Raw genomic sequence first — 21,250 nt, forward strand, 5'->3', positions numbered from 1 at the left:
GGCTGGCGCAGAATCGCTGACCTGGCAAGCAAAATAGAACCCAACTTGTCTTTCTCCCCCACGCGGCTTTCTTGCTGTCGCACACCCGTCTCTAAGACACCTGGTCTCTCTTTCCACCACGGCACACTGCTGACCGTCACAGCGAGTCAAGCACATGTCTTTACTGAGAGATGTAGCCATAAAAATGCTACGCATTCCAAATGCAGGAGGATTTCTATCTGAGAGTCAAGTCTGTTTTCAAGCATCTGGAAGTCATTTAAAATATCTGAATTATTCATCATGCTTAATTACAGCCCCCAAGAGCACGCAGTCAGATGATTCTCACAACCCACCAGATCCCTTCCACCTTCCACTCAAGGGGTCGTCACCCAGCGGGCACAACGAAGCGCTAATTATTCTCCCGCAAGACACAATTAATTCCCCTCAGAACAAGAGACCACGACCGAAAAATTCCTCATCACCACATTTCTGCAGCTTTGTCCACTGGGCAGCGGCCATGAATCCATGTTTAAAAACTGGATGAAACATTTTGATACAAGATTCCAAATACTATCCCTCTGTAGGGATGGGAGTGGAGACGGCAGCCTCTCCTCGAAGGCACGGTCTGGGGCCCGCACATGTGCACACCGTGGAATGCACAGCAGAGAGGCCGTCGGGCTCCTGTTCTGAACAGTCGTGGGAGCTGCGGGACCCACAGAGCAAGTTCTACCTCCCGGGTAAGAACGCTCGCTTAAAAGCTGTAAGAACTCACTGGGGAAAGGGTTAGGGAATTTGGTGCACTTTGGCAGTGGTGGTGGTTTTAAGCTGAGGGGAGAAAAGATGGGCTTGTTGGCTTGGGCGGCCGTAATCAACACCACGGAATGCGTGCTTCCAGTCAACTTTATCCCCTCTCGGTACTGGAGCCCAGAGGTCCAAGATCAAGGCGTCAGCAAGGTGGGTTGCACCCAGAGGCTTCCCTACCCAGAGAAGACACCTTCTCTGTCTTCCTGTGGGCTGTGTCCTCATCCCCTTGCAAGGACACCAGTCATATTGGACTGGGGTTCACCCCGTGTCTTCATTCTACCTGACTTAACCTTTTTAAAGGTTCTGTCTCCAAATACAGCACCTTCGGAGCCACTGGGGGCGAAGGGGAGGTTAGAATTCCAACACACAAACTGAAAGGAACAAAATGCAGCCTGTACCAGGTGCAGATGATTATCGACATGGTTTCCTTAGGTGAAGCGAGATCAGAAGTGAGCAAAGAGCTCAAGCAGCAGATTTTTACGTTTGTTTCGTTCTTTAGTTTGGGTATAGAACGTTTATGGTTAGTGGCTCAGTACTGACTGCTGTCTTGGAGACCTTGTGCTCTTAGTCTAAAAATACACGCACACCCTCATCTTTCCAAGACTCGAGTGATTAACCTGCTCTAATTAAGATGTAATCTTTTCAAAACTTCTTTGAAAATAGTAACACAAGCGCTATCTCATGTCAGAGCCAACCCTTTGAAAGCGAGCACGCAGGAAGCCCTTTCCCGCAAGGGCCCTTATTCCACTACGCAAACGCACAGCAACCCAGGCTTAAAGGAAAAACAAAGTTCTTCCTTGCAGGCAAGGTCTGACCCCGGGGGAAATGCATGGGGTTGATGCAATCTGAAAACTGCAAAACGCTGTATTTGGAAATTAAAGACACTCTCCAGTCAGGCTCTTGCCCCGGAAAATAAATCCTCCAGCCAGCCTGGCTGCTTTTGGTTTGGTTAAGACCATTTGCAGATTTTTGCTAAGAATAAAAATGGCCCCAACTCACCAGAAAAGAGTAAAGAGGAGAAAAGCTATCGGCGAGTGGGCACGAACAAAAAATAATCTGGAAGAACAGAGTGCAGTGAAGAAAGCGGCAGGGCAGAGAACGGTCAATGCCGGGGAGCGAGCGAATTCTCACCACGACACACACGAAACGCCAGCGGTCTGAGGTTCTAGGTTCTGGAGGGAGGCCTGGGCTGGAAAACAGTGAGACTGCCCCAAACTGGTACACCACCACTCCGTACCTTGGCAAAAAGCTGACAGTATCTTCTGGAATTGCATTGGCTCAATCCCTCCAGGTTCGGGGCCCAGGAACGAGACAGCATGAGAGAGAGGCACTCTCCTTCCCCGAAGTCGGTGGGTTAACTCACATGTGCGCACTGAGTGCCGAGCAACTAGAATACGGGCTGCCAGGTGGGCTTCCCTCCAGAGGCACTGACGGCCCCAGAGGAGGGGCCACAGATCCTGACGTCTGGAGGACGTCAAACGTCAGCTGCTACACCTGTGCAGCGAGCCCTCAACAGGGGAGAAGAGGCCTGCCCCTTTCTCATCAGCTTCCAGTATCTGAAGGAAAGAGAGAGCCAAAGATCTCTCTAGCAAAGCCTCAAACATAGGAAAGAGACCTAGATAAACACAAGAGCACATAACAGAAAAGAGACAAAGCAAAGTAAAACAAAGCGAAGTAAAATAAACATAAAACGCAACATCCCGAGACATAAGAGAGTTCATCCAGGGCACAAAAAAAAGGACACTTGAGCGGAAGGGCTGGCAGAGGAAGGACAGGAAACGCAGCACTCGTTTCTGGGCAAAACAAGAAGCCAAAGAAGTGAAAATTAGAGGATCAAACCAAGCACTCAAAATTGCACTTAGAGGAGTTCCAAAGAAGAAGAAGAAAAAAAAAAACACAAGAAAAAGAAAAAGAAGTCAGAGGAACAACGCAATTACAACTCCCAGACTGGAAGAGCGTGAGTCTTCTCAAACGCTCCAAGTGCCCAGCGTGAAGCCCAGGAAACAGACACGTGTCACTCACCAATGCACCGTTTCCTGCCCGATAAGGAGGCTTCCCCAGAAGCCCTGCCCTCTGCAAAAGGCCACATATTAAAAAAAACTAAGAATAAGGATGGCATTCGGCTTCCAAAGTAACTCTACATTCGAGATAATACTGACCAATGCCCTTAAAATTCTGAGGCAAAATTGATTTCAAACCGAATTCTATAACCAGCTAAACTAGGTGTCCAGGTGTGAATGAAGATGTGTGGCCTTTAAAGTTTTATCTCCTTTGCATTCTTTCATAGGAAGTGTTTAGAGATTGTGCCTCTTTCCAGAGGGTGTTAAGTAAGAGAAAGCAATGCATGGGATCCTGGAAACGGGTTTCCATAGGTGAAACGGAGGAAGGCCCGGGATGACGGCGACAGTTACACCGCAGCTCCTCGGGGCATGCACAAAGCCAGCGGCTCCGGGAGGGGTGTCTACGGAAGAAACGGGAATGCCAGCTGACTCAACGGGCTAGCGTGGAAATGAAGAGTCAGAAATAGTCGGGTTAGCACACTTCCAGCCGCGTTTCTGAAGATCCAATTCAAAAAGGCCTGATAAATGTCTCACAGAGCCGCACAGCCTGTGGTAGGGCAGCTCCCGGAGTTACTCATCCTGCAGCTTGACTTCCCTCCCACCCCGGGTTCGGGCGCCATCCGTGAGCTCTCTTCTACCACAGTCCCTGGAGGGTGCGCCAGCCCCAGGCATCCAGTCTGCACGTCGAGGCTGACCGAGACCATGGGGGACTCTTCCTGGGGGCGGGTCTATGGTCTAAGAAACCTTTCCCAGGAAGACCATTTCCCAGGTTCCCTGGCCAGGCTCCTTAAACTCCACCACTGACTTAAAGATATTATTTATTTATTTATTGGAAAGAGACGGAGAGCAGGAGTGGGAGGGAGGCAGGGAGCGAGTGAAAAGCAGCCCTCCTGCCGATGTGGGGCTGATCCCAGGACCAGAAGAAAATGACCTGTGCTGAAGGCAGCTGCTCACCCAACTGAGCCACCCAGGCACCTCCCCTGCCCGCCCCCATGGTGAAAAGTCTTAATCTATATTTTCCTATAAGAGAAAATCAATAAAAAATGCCTACGACTAATAGATTAAACAAATAAAAACCCACAACAAAATCCAAATCTGCATTTTAAAACTAAGCCAAGCTGAAAAGAACTGGAAGACATTACTTCTGGGCAGGGCAAAGCAGGGGTGTGGAGGAATGGGGCGGCGGGGGGGGGGGGGGGGTGGGTGGGGGGAGGGCTGTCTTTGGTTCTGCTCTAATCTTACATAGATGTGTGGTACTTTGTTTAGTCTCCTGGACCCAACAAATAGCAGGGCTTTTTCTCCGCTTTCCGAACGCGCCCTTTACATGGACAACACACACTGTATTTGTCAAACAAAACAAGCTCTGATGTGGCCTTTCCCCCGTTCACCTCCTCACCCCATCCCACCTCCAGCCTGAGACCCAGCGGGAGGAGCCCAGCGAAAGGCCAGTTACAAGTATAGGTTCCACGTTCCAGGTTCCACGTTTCCAGCAGGACAGCGGGAGGGTGGAATGCCAACGTCTGGTACGTGGGGGGCCGTCTCGGGTCCCCGCAGTCTGGTCAGGTAAGGCCCGGCAGTCCTCCAGCAGGTGGATCGCAGTGGCAGACTGGAGAGGGCGTCCTGTCCTGCCGGCTACTTACAGAAAAGCCCCCAGGATCGGTGTCCAAGCCGGCGCGGCTACAGGGGCCCCGAGGGGTCTACCAACCCTTCCACACGGGGCTCTAACACCAAGCACAGTCTGAAAATGCCAACATCCTCCTCACACTTAAACTTCAGCAGAACTGTTAACAAACGCGTACCTCCCATCTGCGAGCGCAGACCCTGGAACGGCTTCAACTATTTCAGGGACGGTCTCAATGGCGCACGTCTTAGCACAAGGAGCGATCCCCCTGGAAGGCCTGGCTCCAGAGACAGGAAGGTTCTCCCAGGGACCTGGACCTTCACGGGGCTACCTCGGTGATGCCCTCATTTCTGCAGCACATTTCCCCCCGGGAGCCTTCCTTACTCCAGAGCCTTCCTTGCAAACACGAACCCGAGCCCCATCCCTAAGGCGGGGGGGGGGGGGGGGAGTCGCTCTGTCTGCAGCCGACCCTCTCTCCCTGGAGCCATCAAGGCCCCAAGGCTACAGGAAGTTCCCCTCTGCTCCCGCCACAGACTACCCTGGGCTCCTTCGGGCTACGCCCCGCCTTCCTTCAAGATCCCCAAGCCCCACCTCCTCCATGAAGCCTTCTCAGACTACTGCTTCTGAAGACGTCTTCTCTTCAATCAACACCTGCTCCTCCGCAGCACGTTCGGGGCTGGCCCCACCGTCTAGGAGTTAAACCTCTTAACGTTACGCCTCCTCTCTGATTTCCTCACTACTCAGTACGATAGAGGACTTGGCTGGGATTAAAAAAAAAAAAAGGCAATTTTTAGAAATTGTTTTATAAATAGACTCATACAAAAAAGAAACATATACAGAGCACCCAGATTCCCAGGAAGGTAGACCCGAGCACTTCTTGTCCACACTGGGGAAAGAGAACAGGAGAACCGATTCTCTCTTGTTCTTAACTGTGTCCACTATGCGGCCAGTTTTTCAAGTAGCATTTCTACTCCTTTGCTGGCGTTTTTGTTTTTCTCCAATGTGGGAATGAGGCCCTTCAGTCCAGCCTTGACTTTCTGCACAACTTCTTGATCGGAACTCTGGAGAAGGCTGAAGACAGGAGACAAAGATTAACAAACAAAAAACAATCGTGTTTCATAAAGACCCCTAATCAGCTGCAATTACTATCGCCATGCGAGGTATAAACAATTCGCTGATTTGTGAGACAAGTCCTCTAATGAGAAGTCCATCTTTTGAATCCAGCAGCTGAATGATGGGGGCTGGTAGCCTCTGCTGGGAAACCACATCGACAGAACACGTTTTCTAACCTCGCTGGGCGAGCCGCGCCGATGTGGGAGCACCTCCGCCCCGTACAGAACTGGTCCCACCTCCCCTGTGACTGATCATCTCAGGAAAACACCCTGCCTTAGACACAGCTCCTGCATGTACTCTATCTTCCCTTCCGCACCCAGGTGAGCTCAAGAACAGCAACCCCGGCTTTTACTTCGTGATTTCTCGGCAGCACACGTGCAGAGCAGATGGCTGAGAAGCGCCGAGGGACCGAATGAGCAGGTGTGGAGGGATGCACAGAGGGAAAGGCGGGGGCCCCGCCAGGGAAGCAGGGAAGAGCTGGCCTCCTCAACTCTGTAGCTAGAACATGGGAAGGGGTAAGCAGCTTTACCTCAGAGCCTAATGGCTTAGACTTGAAAAACACCTCTGCCGCTCCACAACCGTACAAGCAGGAGCATGTTGTTTAAATTCTCTAGGACTGCCTCCTGACCTATAAATGGGATCAACACAAGCCACCTGCCATCACAGAGGGTTTCTGAGGCTCAAATGATCTCATACCTAAAGCACCTAGACAGAGCCTGACACTTAGTAAGCACTCAATGCTTACTCAACATGAGCCATTAAAATAAACAAGTCCGCTCTGCTTTCTGAAACCTTGCTAGAAGGCTCTATCCCCGAAAGTGAATGACGTCCTGGAGGCTGGTGACAGGAAGGCCCCTTTCTCTATAAACAGGGGCCTGACTGCAGAATGGAGGGCTCAGTCTCCTGGTTTCCTCCTTCTTCATAGCATTTTAATGCTGACCTCTGAAACACATCCTAGAACCAAATCGCATGCCGTTTCCCAAAGTCCCTCGTGCCAAGAACTTCCATCACATGCATAGAGGACGGCAAGCCAGCACCACCCGGCAGCATCCCACTTGGTATGGGAGACCAGCAACAAGCACAGCCTGCCACCTGGGAAGCTGAGAAAGTTGGTAAAAGTCCCTTTTAACAGGCTGGTGATTCACCAGGTCGTTTTTATTTTCTATACTGACACGAAGCACAAGGTCAGTATTTGCTGAGCACACGCATAATGCTAAGCATGGGACCTCCACCATCTCACGCAGCCCAACGATGACCTGTGATGATTCCGAATCCAGTTTTACAACCAAGAAAATGAAGTTTCAGAGAAGCTGAATCATTTGCCTAAGACTACACAGTGAGCTGGGCCTGGAACCCAGTCCGGAAGCCTAGAGCCCACGATGATCTAAATGCTAGAGAATTTTGCTTCCCTGAAGCATTTTCAGGCTGCATACAAGGCTGAAAGTCTTTTTTTTTTTTTAAAACCCATGATGTCTTTTCACTTATTATAAAAAAGATTTCTGGGGGAAAAACACTGCACGAGTTTCAAGTAAAATATAAAGAAGCAGAGAATTTCACCAAACAAGCCGAGTACGTAACAGTATTCTAAAACCAAATAACATCGATTATTGTATTAATCAAGCATTAGGTCATTGGTAATTCAACTTCCCTTCAGAACCTCAAACACTGTGTGGACTAGTGGTCCACCTCTAAGCAGTGTTCTGCAATAAGCCTGCAGCAGCCTTCCGAGCACTGCAATCCACCCAAACGAGCTATGATCGATGAGCGAGCTCTACAAATTAATTGCGTGGCATGGCTGAAATTTTTAGTTAATCGAGTGTTAATGAAAGGATATGTCAGTAGTACGTGTTAACACTCTTAAACGCCTGGTAAAAAAGCTCCCATTAAATAAATCCACGCTTCAGCTAAAGGATTCTGGCTCTTTGACGTCCACTAGAAAATCGTCTAATTTCAAAGAGAAATGAACAAAAATGATCTGCACCACCCACGTATTTGGAGATCCTGATCGACCCAAAGAAATGAATGCCCCAAAGGAGTGTGTCTGTCTGTCTATGTGTTCCAAGTCAAATTTTATACGGAATAAAGGCCCAACGTTTGCGAACAGCGTAGACTAAACTGCACGGTGCGCTGCACGTGCGACACTGTGGGAGATTCAGTCGAAGACTCTGGTGTCTCTTTCTCCAAACCGCACTAACACGGGAGGGGGAAAGAGTCGACAGTGACTACTTCACAACAACAAACAAATCTATTTTAAATGGATGTGGTTAATGGAAGGGTTTCGCATCCAGGAACAGAATGCATGGAAGCTGAAGTCTCAATGACCTGTGAATTATAAACTCGACACGACTCTGTCTAGAGAATAATAAACAGGTGGAATGCACGCATCGATGTACCAATCATCAGTTTTCTACCATTTTAATTAGAAATAAACAATCAGCTTGCAGACTTCACTAGCAAATGCCTCCAGAATCCTTTTAAGAATACTTGAAAATCAGGAAAGAAAATTGCATGTAAAGTGAGTCGTGGTTTAAAAAGCAACTCTCACAGTTTTCAGAGGGACAAGTCTAATCCATTAAAAAGAACGCAATGACGATTTGGTCAAAACCATAACTGCAATGAGACCATCAAATGATATAAATACTGTATAATCTCTCTTAGATGTGGAATCTTTTTTTAAAATATTATTATTTATTTGAGAGAGTCAGGGAACGCGAGTGGGGGGAGAGGCAATGGGAGAGGGAGAAGCAGACTGCCCACTGAGCAGGGCACCTAACATGGGGCTGGATCCCAGAACCCTAGGATGATGATCTGAGCTGAAGGCAGGTGCTTAACCGAATGAGGCACCCTGGTGCCCCTCTCATACGTGGAAATCTAAGTAAAAAAAAAGAAAAAGAAAGAAAAGAAAGAAAAAACCCCCCAAAAAACAAAACCAAACAAGCTCATAAATACAGAGATCGGTAGTTGCCAGAGGCAGGAAGTATGTGTGTTTGTGGGAGCGTGGAGGGGGGCAGGGAAGGTGTGGATAGGGATAAAGGAGATCAAAAGGGGGTAAAATAATACTAAGACAAAATTTTAAAGAGAAAAAAACAAAACAAAAAGTGATGCAGTCTCTTCTGCATCTCTCAGGACGGCGGAAGTGGGTTACAACAGGCTAACAGGAAAGAGGACCAGGCGAGGAGTTATGATATTAGATAAACTAATGGCTTATTATATCATAATGTTAATTTTAAGCCGAACAAATACTAAATGCAATAGGTGAGCGAGTTGCTATATGTCTGAGATAAGTAATTAATAATAACAAGAATAAAGCTCCAGAACACACGGGCTTGGCAAGTCCTACGACTTATATAATTTATAATAACTGGGTGTTGGAGGGCTCCCTAATCTGGGGGGAAAAGGAGGTAGTGAAAGGGATCTCTACAAATTAACCAAACGTAAAGAGCTTTCCTGAGAGTGAGGAGAGAGAAGAGAGAGAGAGAATACAATCACATTGGTTGAAACCCTAAATGGGGTGAAACCCCCGAAGGAGACCTTGCGACAATTTTACAGTCCTTGAAGCCGGAAGGGTGGAGGTAAGTAAGGACCGACATGAAGAGTTGGGCTTGATTTCCACTATTTGGTACACTTGCCTAGACCCTGAGTGACTGTGAGGAACACCGAACAATTAGAACAAAGCTCGGAACCGAGAAAGAAGGTGAAGGAAGTGTCTTCTGAAAGGAAACGGGCTTTCAGGAGGAGGGCCCTACGCAGAAAGGCACATATCAGACGTACCTAGACAGGACAATCGCCCCGCGGTTTACACTAGCCCAGGTCTTCAAGTTCTTCACACCAACATGCTCGACAAGTGTTTTTGCAAAACAACCTGAAAAACAGACTGAAACTCAGTGACAGCATACAAGATTTAAACTCCCCATCTCTGTCCCTACCGCCCTTAAATTTGCAAACGCATGTTTTAATCAAAAAGTGAATAAAAAGAGTTCTCACTCAACCTCCCTTAACACTGTAAGTTCCAGCTCCGATTTATTTTTAATGTCTTTTTAATACAGCCATGTCTTTCAACTCTGGTCCAAGTCTCACACTATGTTTAGTGTAATTACTCAAGACAGACCTTGAATTCTTATAAAAAGCTCACTTGCTCGTGTTTGCATCTCTTTGTACTCTTTAATGATTTAACCCTGACCTGAAAGGTATTCAGGAAGTCAATGTTTGACAGCAGTACCTCATGCTGGATGGAATCAAGTTCTCCCTCGTGAAAAACGCTCACTCGGAAGGTGCCGCAAGGAACACCAGTGGCCAGGTGACTGTTGCAGCTGACACCTGGTAATTCCTCTCCATAAAGCTAGACATTCACCCATCAAGAATATTATTCATCTTTGGTTATTATTTTGTGTGTTATTCCCAGATTTCTAAGCTTTTGGTATATCATCTTTAACTCACTGTGCCATCTAAGCGTAACTAATTCTTGGACAACGGAGAAACTCTGAAAGCTGGGACTTGGTGCACATGGAAGTGAGGGCAGCCTATCTTGAAGGCAAGTATCTTGGGTATACAGCATGCGTAATTCCCCCAAAGATACCCAAGTGTGAGGACCCTTTGAAAGCCAAGAGGCCTATGGCTACGTAGCTCTTCATGGCACGCAGCTCTTCATGGCACGCGTTAAGGAAGGATGTAATCAACTCGCAAGACAGACGATGTTTCTGAAATGCGAGCACAAGAGCATTGCTGGAATGCTGCACGCCCGCACCCCTGGGCTGTGGGGGAATCGACGTCTTCTCCTGAATTCCAGCGGGGCTCTGTGACTGACTTCGCCAAGAGAGTGTGGGAAGAGTTACGTGTGGTAACTTCTGAGGCTAAATCAAAAACTTACTCCGCAGTGCTTTCTTCTCTTAAAACCCAACCACGGTTAGGGGACTGAGGCTGCTGGACTGGGCCACACCAGCCACCAACCAGACAGACACTCCGACCCCAAACAGAGCAGCCCCAGAGGACTGTGCGCAAAACCAAGCTCCACCAAGTCCTGACAGGATGTTGTTCGAGAGCCACCGAGCTTTGAGGTGGCCTGTTACACAGCAACAGGTAACGGAGACAGCCGCACTGGTTCCGTGCTACGTGCATCTGATACACACGCGAGGCCCACGCAGGCGTGTTTCACGGCTGTCAGTGTAACTGAATTAAGGAAAAATGTCACTAGAAAATTCTCTGGATTTTAAAAGCAAGCCAGACAACTTTTTGGACACAAACTCAGCTCAACTGTGCACCAACTTCTTAATAACAAAAAATGACTCAGTATGTTATTTCTTGTTCAAAATTTATTACAAGAAGCTTTCTCCTTCACAAAAAGTTTGCAGTGGCAAGCGGCCCTAAGTCTCTATTCAAGGCAGAGTGAGAAGTGACAGTTTGACTGCGTATCGATTGCCTCGCCAGCCATCAGAACTGCAACTTGCCTCAAGACCTAAATTCAGGATCTGTCACATTTTTTCAGACACAATGACAGAACGCCCAAACTGTTCAAACTCGGTTGGGGGGAGATCTCCTTAGCGGCTAAAACGCTGGATGGAGCCCGAATTTAGTAACAGAAGGTCTGGTCAAAGACGGGGCTGAGAAAGGAATGGTATGCGACTTTTCAATTCGATTAAAAGATGCTGTCCTTCTCTTGAAAGCGGAGTTTCTACAGAGCAGCTGTGAGCGTTGTGAAAAGCCACAAAGGTCAAGACTGGCCTGCTCTGTGGTCCCACGTATTTCACTGCCCAAACAGGCGTTCAGTTCAAAATTCTGACGAGGACTACTTTCTTTTGCTTTTCCCTTCCTCCAAACTAGAGCTAGATATCCTGCTTTTCAACTGTACCCCAGTGACACTCACAAATGTTCCCCCCCTCAAGTCTCACCAACTCCCCCCAACCCACCAAGGAACATAATGGCATTCTTAGGGCCCTGGCTGCACCAGGTCAGAAGACTGAGGGAGCATGGGAGGAGAGGCAATGCAGGAGGAGAGGAAAGAGAAAGGAAATGAAAGGACTCCAGGACATAAATTTCCAGTATTTACTAGAGCATTATCTGCAAGCACTGAATCATTTCTTGTCCACAGACACCATTTCTAAACACTCAACAAATTTCATGTGAACATAAACGGCGGGCATCGAGTTCAGGGCTGCCAGGGTTAGGAAATTCCACAGACGATTCAGGAAGATCCTTGTTTTATAGCCTACCTTCTCTTCCGCTTTTCTTCATCTTCTCATCTTGTTCTATTAACCACTTCAGAACGAGGTGTCCTGCGGGATGCTCCGCAACGTGCAGCTGGAAAGAAAACAGAAACAGCTGTTTTGAGCCACGCCCCGGCCTACCATGTGTTCTCTACCACGCACAGGTGACGACGTGGCCACGTGGGAAGTTCCACCGTGCTGTGGAGGTCAAGTCACCGAGAAGGGACCATGTACACCCGGGGGACCAGCGATCTAGTCTAATCCCCACACTGACAGACGGATATTCAAAGGAGCTGCTAAAAAACTCTGGGGCTCCGCATCAGGTGCTCCCAGCTGAACGGCCCCAGCACAGTGCGCGCCTCAGGATCACGCCGAGCGCCATCCGGGTGGCAGTATGCAGTGCTGAGGTACAAAGACACCTTTGGGACAAAACGTGACAGCAGAGAAGCACGGAAAGCTGGCACTGAATGATGTTTAAGCATCAGCTGGTCCCACATACCTAGGATCTCTCCTTATGAGGCAGGGGAGACACTCAGTCTCCTAAGGGGGAACTCATTATGCGTCCATCTTCCCAGCCTGCTCATCTGCGCGGCCCCAGGCAGGACAGGTCCAGGGCTTCTCTAAGGCCCAGGGGCCACATCAGGACTCTGCAGACTCCGCACATGCGCCAGCTGACGAGCCAGTGGAGAACAAAGCCTGCACGGTCGGCCTTCTGCCCTCCTCTCTTCCTGCTGCCAACCCATCTCCAACCCCCAGCCCCTGAGCCTTCTGTTCTCAGCCGAGCCAGCCCCCTTCTTCCCCTTTCTCCCTTTGGACTGCTGCATGTCTTTCCCCCGCCTACCATCTTCTTTCTGCCTCTACACCACACTACAACCCTCTGGTCTCAGGGTAGCTTTCACTGCCTCAGGGAAGCCTTCCTGCGGAGAGGCTGGCTCCCGGCCTCATACAGTCCCACAGAACCCGCAGGTTCCCCTCCCGGCACTTATCTCAATCCTAACTTAGGTAATTACATTTAAATACGGTGCTCAACAAAATGATAAGCTTTAGGGGGGTGGGGGAAGGGTGCTGACCGTGCCTCGCACAAATCAGGTCCATGAATCAATGAACTTCAGAAGCGAGGCAGAATTACTCAGGGGCCAAGTAACACAGGCGGGAGCTACCAGAAAGAGCAGACTCTTATAATGAGAGGGAACTGGGGAAAACGTCCATGAGAAGGACGCTGGGGGCCTTGCAGGAGGATGAGCAGGGCCTCCTACAGCGACAGCACAGCAACATGGAGACACAGGGAGCAGCATCGAGGCCCAGGAAGAAACGTGCAAATGCAGAGAGGTGCAAAAACCCAAAGCAAATTCAAAATAGAATTAAGAACACAGGATATGCTAGAAAGGCAGTCTGGGGCCAATCGTGGACAACAGAGAGCCACAGTGAGAAGATTCTGTTTCTCCTCCTCTGTAGGTAACGTGAAGTCAGGGGAAGACTCTGGGAGAGACAGGGTGGTAACAGCACCGGTATTTCGAACCCGCAACGATCGGATGGGCTGTCAGCACGGGCAGAGCTGAGACAACTGGCATTCGCGTTCTCTCTACGGCAATGTCCTCAGTGACTGGGGTTATGCAACGCTGCTGCTTTCCACCTGTCTTAGAGTAGCGCGTTACCTCTCCATCCTTGCCACCGGGATGGAGCTCGGCCGCTGCCAAGCTGGCAACGGCATTCATGGCAGGCTGAACGTCTCCAGTGGCCGCTCCCAGAATGTTGGCCACCAACACACACGCAGACTTATCCCACACCAGTTCTCGGGCGTGTCCTTGCAGGTAGCTTAACAAAGCAGGAGAGATGGCCTCTAAGAGCTCACGTCGGCGGATCGCTGTATCTTTCTTACTGTGGGAACATGGTGAATGAGGCGTTAAGGTAAGATGAATGGCAAAGGGAATACAACGATCGTATTAGCACAAAAACCTCTAAGGGCTTAAAACAGTCTTTGTCAAACTTACTGTAATTGTCTGTCTCTGTTGTGCGTACAGGTAATAAGCAATTTAAGGGTGGGATACCGTCTGCCATCTTCATGCCCCAGCATCCGAACTGTGCCGGGCACAGAACAAGCACTTACGTAACAACAAACAGCCTGAACCAATCCAAAACCCAAACAACAGCAACAACAAATTCTAAGACACAAGTAGACCACTTTATGGACACTACTCTCTAGAATACTTCATTATATGATGCCACTAGCTTTAAAAATAAAGAAACCGACTTCCGGGAGCCTACGTGGTGGGTTAAAGCCTCTGCCTTCAGCTCAGGTGGTGATCCCAGGGTCCTGGGACTGGGCCCCGAGTCGGGCTCTTTGCTCAGCGGGGAGCCTGCTTCCTCCTCTCTCTGCCTGCCTCTCTGCCTACTTGTGATCTTTGTCTGTCAAAGAAATAAATAAAATCTTTAAAAAAAAAAAAAAAGAAAGAAAGAAACTGACTTCCAGGGAGGATGGTGGAGCAGGAGGACCCCTCCTCCCATGGACACTACTAGGTAACACCCACATCAGTGTACATAACCCAGAGAATGACCACGGGATTGGCAGAACAGACTCTCCATAGCTAAATGTAGACAAGAGGCCATATCGAAGAGGGTAGGAAAGGCAGAGGCATGTCAGAGAGCTAAAAGGACGCCCAGGACTATCTGTAGGAGGGAGAGATACAGTGGGCGTGGAGAAGGAAGGGAAACAAACCCTCATGTCAGGTACCCCATGCACAGGGTGCCTGCGTGGGGAAGACAAATCCCTGTAATATCTGGCTTTGAAATTCAGCAGGGCAAAAAAAAAGAAAAAAAAAGGAAAGAAGTTAATTAATTCAGCGGGGCATAATTTCATGAGTTCTTACAATCAGTGGGGCTTAACGCCTGGAATTTTAAAAAATTAGCGTGCCTGGCTTGGGAGAACTGGGAGGGTGAGAGAAAATGGGAGTCCCTGCCTTTTTTGTGGGGCGGCGGGGGGGAGTTCCCGCCTTAAGGACACCGCACAACAAACAGCCCCGTGGAGACACAGCATAGAAGCCAGCAGTTTGAAAAGCATGTGGGGCACAACAGGAGGGAAATCGGTTTCCTAATCTCACAGCCTGTGATGGAAGGTCAGGGATCCTTGGGAGACTTCCACAGGAACCAAGAAGAGTGGACATTTCCCTTCCTTGTCCCCTAGCCAAGATACATGGACACGTGCAGGAACCAGTGCCTGGACAACACTTTCCACCCGATTTGGTAATAGCATGCCCGGGTCCTGAGCACTTCTGCCAGCACAGCCCCTCCCCAGCCGGGCCCCCGCCCGGGGCCCCTCCCACAGCAGACCTCAGCTCCACACGGCCTTGTCCTGCAGACCTCCCTCCTCCAATACCCCCTTGGGCAGAGACCACCCAAAGCAGCTCTGCAAGCTGACAGCGGCCAGCCCACTCCAAAGGAACTCCTGCCCTGGCAAGAGGGGAAGTTAACCACACACACCAGTCCAGGCCAGCTCCAGCAGGGACTGGGGACAGAGTCTGGTCTGACTGCAGGCCCCGCCCACCAATGAAAGCTGCTCAGGGGATGATAACAGGGCAGTTCGGTGCTACGACATCTCTGGCAAATGCCTGGTCTGACTCAAATCAAGTCCAAGGTGGGCCCCTGCTGGCCCACTAACAACACAGGGCCCAAACACTGCCCACGACAGGGAAAGAGAGCCGCTGTACGTAACGACAACGAAGGGAAAAGTAGCTCAGCCACAACTGTAAGGTGCTCACAACATACACACTAGATACCCGAGTGCCAGCTTCTGGTGAACAGGGGACACTGCACTGCGGGGCGCTCCAGGAGGTCGTCTCCCTAAGAACACTACCTTCAGGGGAGTCAGGATGGCGGGGAAGTAGGAGGAGACGCAGTTTCAACCTGTACCCTAAAGTGAGCTGATTACCTACCAGGGAACTCCGACCACCCATGAAATCAGCCTGAGATCAGAATTATAGCCATCTGGATCTCTACTGGAGCAGAAGACGCCAGTGGCAGGTAAAGCAGACTGGGAACGTCAGACCGATATCGGAAGATAAACAAAGGGGGAGGGAGCCATCAGAGGCGACCGATTGGAAAGTGATACCCCAATACGAGACTGCTCTGCGTCTGGGGACCAGCATTAACTTGGAGTCTGGTTGAAAGCACTCACAAAACAAAGAGCAAAGGATTGAGGGGATAAATAGTGGGAATCGGGGCAGTTAGGGACAGGGACCGAAGTCCCCGGGCCCAGGACAGCCTCCCCTGGCGCTGAGCCAGACAGAGTGCGGCGGAGAAATCTGGTCTCGGTCCCTGAGCCGCCAGCGCGCCCGAGAACAAGTGGGGTCCGGCTCCCGTGAGGGGCTGGGAGCCTGGCCAGACGGCAATCCTGAAACACGCGCATCCCACACCCTCCCTTGGGAGAGGTGCTCATAGGTGCTAGCCTGGAGCTCTGGCATCCAGAAAAACCAGACATTCCCAGCCCGGGACAGCGGGAAAATCTCAGTGTGTGATCTCTGCTCGGAACCTCTCTGGCGGTCTGGAGCTGCCCAGACAACTGCCGCTGCCCTGGTATTGGGTACAACGAGCTCCTGCATCCCCAGGGACTGTGACTTGGAACCGACTCTGCCAGCAGCTCTGCAGAGCATTCCGAGGCTTCTCTCTGACAGGGAGGTCGGGGTGCAGTTTGCTCTCCTCTAAGCCTCCAAAAACCATCAAAAGCTGTCAAGGCGAGAGAAAGCAGATGAAAGAACATTAAAAACCCCCAGAGAACAAAAGGCTGAAAAAAACAGTTTCCTCAGAGCTCACCCCCTTGAGGGGAGCGGGAGGACCTAACTCAGGGAACATCATTGTCTGAAAACCCACGTGGCAGGCCCCTCCCCCAGAAAACCAACCAGGAAGGAAGGAAAAAAAAAAAAAAAGACTACAAGAGAACAACCACCACGACTTCATAAATACAACTTTTATTTTTAACTCTTTACCAATATTCTGGTTCTTTATTTTTTTAATATATACAGATAATTTTTTAACCTATTTACCATCACACTGAGATGTCCAGTACATCAAATTCCTTAATAACTTTCTAACCTGAACTTTTTGATACATACACCCGTGCTTTTCTTTTGCTTTTCTATTTTTTTAATTTTTTAAATTTTAACTTAGTTTAGTCTAGTTTATTCTTTTTTAATTTTTATTTTCTACTATACATATAGAGTTAAACTTCAAGGTAATCCCCTGTCCCAATTAATGCTACCCCTATAGGCAAACCAGTTTCTAATCCCCCTGTAACTTAGGAAAGTTGAGTCCCTTAACAAAAACATCAAGATACATCCAGGAAGAATCAAAATAACCTTCCTCGCCCACACTGAGAATTTATAACCACTCTCCCAATTTTTCCTTCTGTCAGTGTTTCTGTGAATTTGTGTTTGTCCTGATAGTATATAAATCTTGTACTTGGGGTTGTTTCTGAGGAGGTTCTTCCCTTTTTGCTTATATATATATATTTTTTTTTTCTCTTGTCATATACTTTTATCAGTCTTTTTGTTTGTCTGTTTTTGTTTCTATACTTCATAAATCTTACCTTGGGGCCCATTTGGGCTGAGCCTTCTCTTTTATCTTCCCTTTTTTCCCTCTCTCTCTCTCTCTCTTTTTTTTTTTTTCCTTTTTTCTTTTCCCTTTTTTTCCTTTCTTCTTCTCTATTTTTCTTTTCTTTTCTCTCTCATTTGGGTGGGGAACCCTGATTGCACAGAAGCGTTCCAGGGTGCACATTGACTGCACCACAATCGATAAGTCCAGCTGCATCTGTTCAGTCATCTCTTACCAAAATGACTAGGAGGAGGAATACCCAACAGAAGAAAAATACAGAGGATGGGCCTCCTGCGACAGAGCTAATGGCTATCGACATAGACAATATGTCGGAAAAGGAATTCAGGCTAACAATTATCCAGGCAATAGCTAGGTTGGAGAAAGCCATGGATGACCAAACAGAATTGATTAGGGCAGAACTGAAAGCCACCAGGGATGATGTTCACAATGTTGGGGCAGAACTGAAAGCCACCAGGGACAATGTTCAAAATGCTCTCAATGAGTTCCAATCTAATCTAAATTCTCTAAAAGCTAGGGTAACTGAGACAGAAGACAGAATTAGTGATCTGGAGGACAAACAGACAGAAAGGATCAGGAGGAAGCCTGGAACAAACAGCTAAGAAGCCACGAAAACAGAATCAGGGAAATAAATGATGCCATGAAACATTCCAACGTCAGAATTATTGGAATCCCTGAAGGGGAGGAAAAAGAAAGAAGTCTAGAAGATATAGTGGAAGAAGTTCGCTATGAAAATTTTCCCAATCTCACAAATGGAAACAACGTTCATGTACTAGAGGCAGAGATTTCCCCCCAAGATTTTAGATTCTCGAAAGTCCTCGCGACACCTTATAGTTAAAATGAGGAATTATGTTTCACGACAGACACTCTTAAAAGCAGCTAGGACAAGGAAGCTCCTTACATACAGAGGAAAGCCCATTAGAATAACGTCAGACCTGTCCACAGAGACCTGGCAAGCCAGGAAGGGCTGGCAAAATATATTCAGAGTACTAAATGAGAAGCACATGCAGCCAAGAATACTCTATCTAGCAAGACTGACATTTAAAATGGATGGAGAGATAAAGAGTTTCCAAGACCGGCAAGGCTTAAAAGACTATGCAACCACCAAGCCGACACTGCAGGAAATATTAAGGGGGGTCCTATAAAAGAGAAAAAATCCTAAGAATATCATTGAACAGAAATATAGAAACAATCTACAGACAGAAAGACTTCAAAGGTAACACGATGTCAATAAAAACCTATCTCTCAATAATCACTCTCAATGTGAATGGCCTAAATGCGCCCATAAAACGACACAGGGTTGCAGACTGGATAAAACGACAGGACCCATCCATATGTTGTCTACAAGAGACCCATTTTGAACCTAAGGATACACCCAGACTGAAAGTGAAGGGATGGAGAAGCATCTTTCATGCCACTGGGCCTCAAAAGAAGGCCGGGGGTAGCGATTCTCGTATCAGATACATTAGATTTTAAACTAAAGACTGTAGTCAGAGATACAAAAGGACACTACATAATTCTTTTTTTTTTTTTTTTTTTTAAAGGGAACTAGGACCTCTTTATTTATCAGAGAGCTGTGGTTCTCAAAGTGGGGTCCCAGGACCAGTAGCATCAACTTCACTTGGGAATGTAATAGACATGAAGATTCTCAGGCCCTAGCTCAGACCTCCTGAACCAGAAACTCTGTAGGCAGAGCTCTGCCACACGTTCTGACAAGCCCTTTCGGTGATTCTGATGCATGCTGAGGTCAGAGAACCACTGCAGCAGAGGGAAAGAGAATCTATGTCTCCATGTGTGATGTTCAGTGGGAAATCTCAGTCCTGTACAGGTTTTCTTGTGGCCAGATGAAAACCCACCATCAGGGAAGCCAGTTGACTCTGGACGTGTCCTCCTGAGTTATGGGCCCTCTGAGCAGCTCTCCTCCCTACTGTTAATTTGTCCCCGTGTGTATTAGTTATTTACCACCCAGGAACACATGACCATGAATCCAACAGTTGGAAGCAATGCACATCTATCATCTCACCCTTTTTGTGGGTCAGGGAGTCCAGGCACAAGGTAATTGGGTCCTTTGCTCAGGGTCTCACGGAGCTGAAACCAAGGAGTCAGATAGGACAATGATCTCCTCTGAGGCTGGGGTCCTTTTCCTAGCTCACTGGATGGGGCAGATATCAGGTCTTGCACTTATAGGACTGAGGCTGTCACTCTCAACTCTTCGAGGCCACTTAGAGTCCTCGCTGCATGGCCCTTTCCACAGCAAGGCAGTTGCTTCTTCAAGGCCAGCAGGAGACTCTCTTTCATGTTGAATCTCTTGGACGTTTTTTTTTTTTTTGGGGGGGGGGGGGCTTTTGTTTTTGTTTTTGTTTTTTTGTTTTTCCCTTTTTATTTATTTTTTCAGCGTAACAGTATTCATTCTTTTTGCACAACACCCAGTGCTCCATGCAAAACGTGCCCTCCCCATCACCCACCACCTGTTCCCCCAACCTCCCACCCCTGACCCTTCAAAAGGACACTACATAATTCTTAAAGGGACTATCCACGACGATGATCTAACAATTGTAAATATCTACGCCCCCAATATGGGAGCACCCAATTACATAAGAAAACTATTAATCAAGATAAAGAGTCATATTGATATGAATACAGTAATAGTAGGAGATCTTAATACGCCTCTCTCAGAAATAGAGAGATCATCGAAGCAGAAAATTAATAAAGAAATAAGAGCATTGAATGAAACATTGGACCAGATGGACCTCATAGACATATACAGAACATTCCACCCTAAAACAACAGAATACTCATTCTTCTCAAGTGCACATGGAACCTTCTCCAGAATAAACCACATACTGGGTCACAAAGCAGGACTCAACCGATACCAAAAGACTGACATTATTCCCTGCATATTCTCAGATCACAATGCTTTTAAACTGGAACTCAATCACAAGGAAAAGTCCAGAAGGAACTCAAACACCTGGAAGCTAAAGACCACCTTGCTGAAGAATGCTTGGATCAACCAGGAGATCAAAGATGAACTTAAACAATTCATGGAAACCAATGAGAATGAAGACACTTCGGTCCAAACCTATGGGATACAGCAAAGGCGGTTCTAAGGGGGAATACATAGCCATCCAAGCCTCCCTCAAAAAAATTGGAAAAATCCAGAATACACCAGCTGTCTCTACACCTTAAAGAACCGGAGAATCAACAACAAATCAAACCAACTCCACACACAGGAAGGGAAATAATCAAGATTAGAGCAGAGATCAATGAGATAGAAACCAGAGATACAGTAGAACGTATCATTGAAACTAGAAGCTGGTTTTTTGAAAGAATCAATAAGATCGATAAACCATTGGCCACACTAATCCAAAAGAAAAGAAAGCCCAAATTAATAAAATCATGAATGAAAAGGGAGAGATCACAACTAACACCAAGCAAATAGAAACAATCACCAGAAATTATTACCAACAGTTATATGCCAATAAGCTAAGCAACCTAGATGAAATGGATGCATTCCTGAAAAACTATAAACTCCCAACATTGAACCAGGAAGAAATTGACAACCTGAATAGACCGATATCTAGTAATGAGACTGAAGCAGTGATCAAAAACCTCCCAAAAAACAAGAGCCCAGAACCTGATGGATTCTCTGGGGAATTCTACCAAACTTTCAAAGAAGAAATAACACCAATTCTCCTGAAGCTGTTCCAAAAAATTGAAGCAGAAGGAAAACTTCCAGACTCTTTTTATGAAGCCAGCATTACCCTGATCCCCAAACCAGGCAAAGACCCTACCAAAAAGGAGAATTTCAGACCAATATCACTGATGAATATGGATGCAAAGATTCTCAACAAGATCCTAGCTAACAGGATCCA

The 21,250-nt window shown here is 47.8% G+C and overlaps 1 protein-coding gene across 1 annotated transcript in view; it reads right to left on the reverse strand.

Annotated features, from left to right (window-relative positions):
- Window positions 1-5,261: 5,261 nt before the first annotated feature.
- Window positions 5,262-21,250, reverse strand: part of PUM3 (pumilio RNA binding family member 3) — a 55,579-nt gene continuing 39,590 nt past the window's right edge. Inside the window, exons 15-18 of the mRNA XM_046023523.1 lie at window positions 13,433-13,655; window positions 11,784-11,871; window positions 9,349-9,439; window positions 5,262-5,535 (exon numbers count right to left, since the gene is read on the reverse strand). Coding sequence (XP_045879479.1) covers window positions 5,403-5,535; window positions 9,349-9,439; window positions 11,784-11,871; window positions 13,433-13,655 — 535 coding nt within the window. The 3' untranslated portion in view covers window positions 5,262-5,402. The remainder of the gene's footprint in view (window positions 5,536-9,348; window positions 9,440-11,783; window positions 11,872-13,432; window positions 13,656-21,250) is intronic.

The sequence above is a fragment of the Meles meles genome, chromosome 11, assembly GCF_922984935.1.
Source record: "Meles meles chromosome 11, mMelMel3.1 paternal haplotype, whole genome shotgun sequence".
In the NCBI taxonomy this organism is placed as follows: Eukaryota; Metazoa; Chordata; class Mammalia; order Carnivora; family Mustelidae; genus Meles; species Meles meles.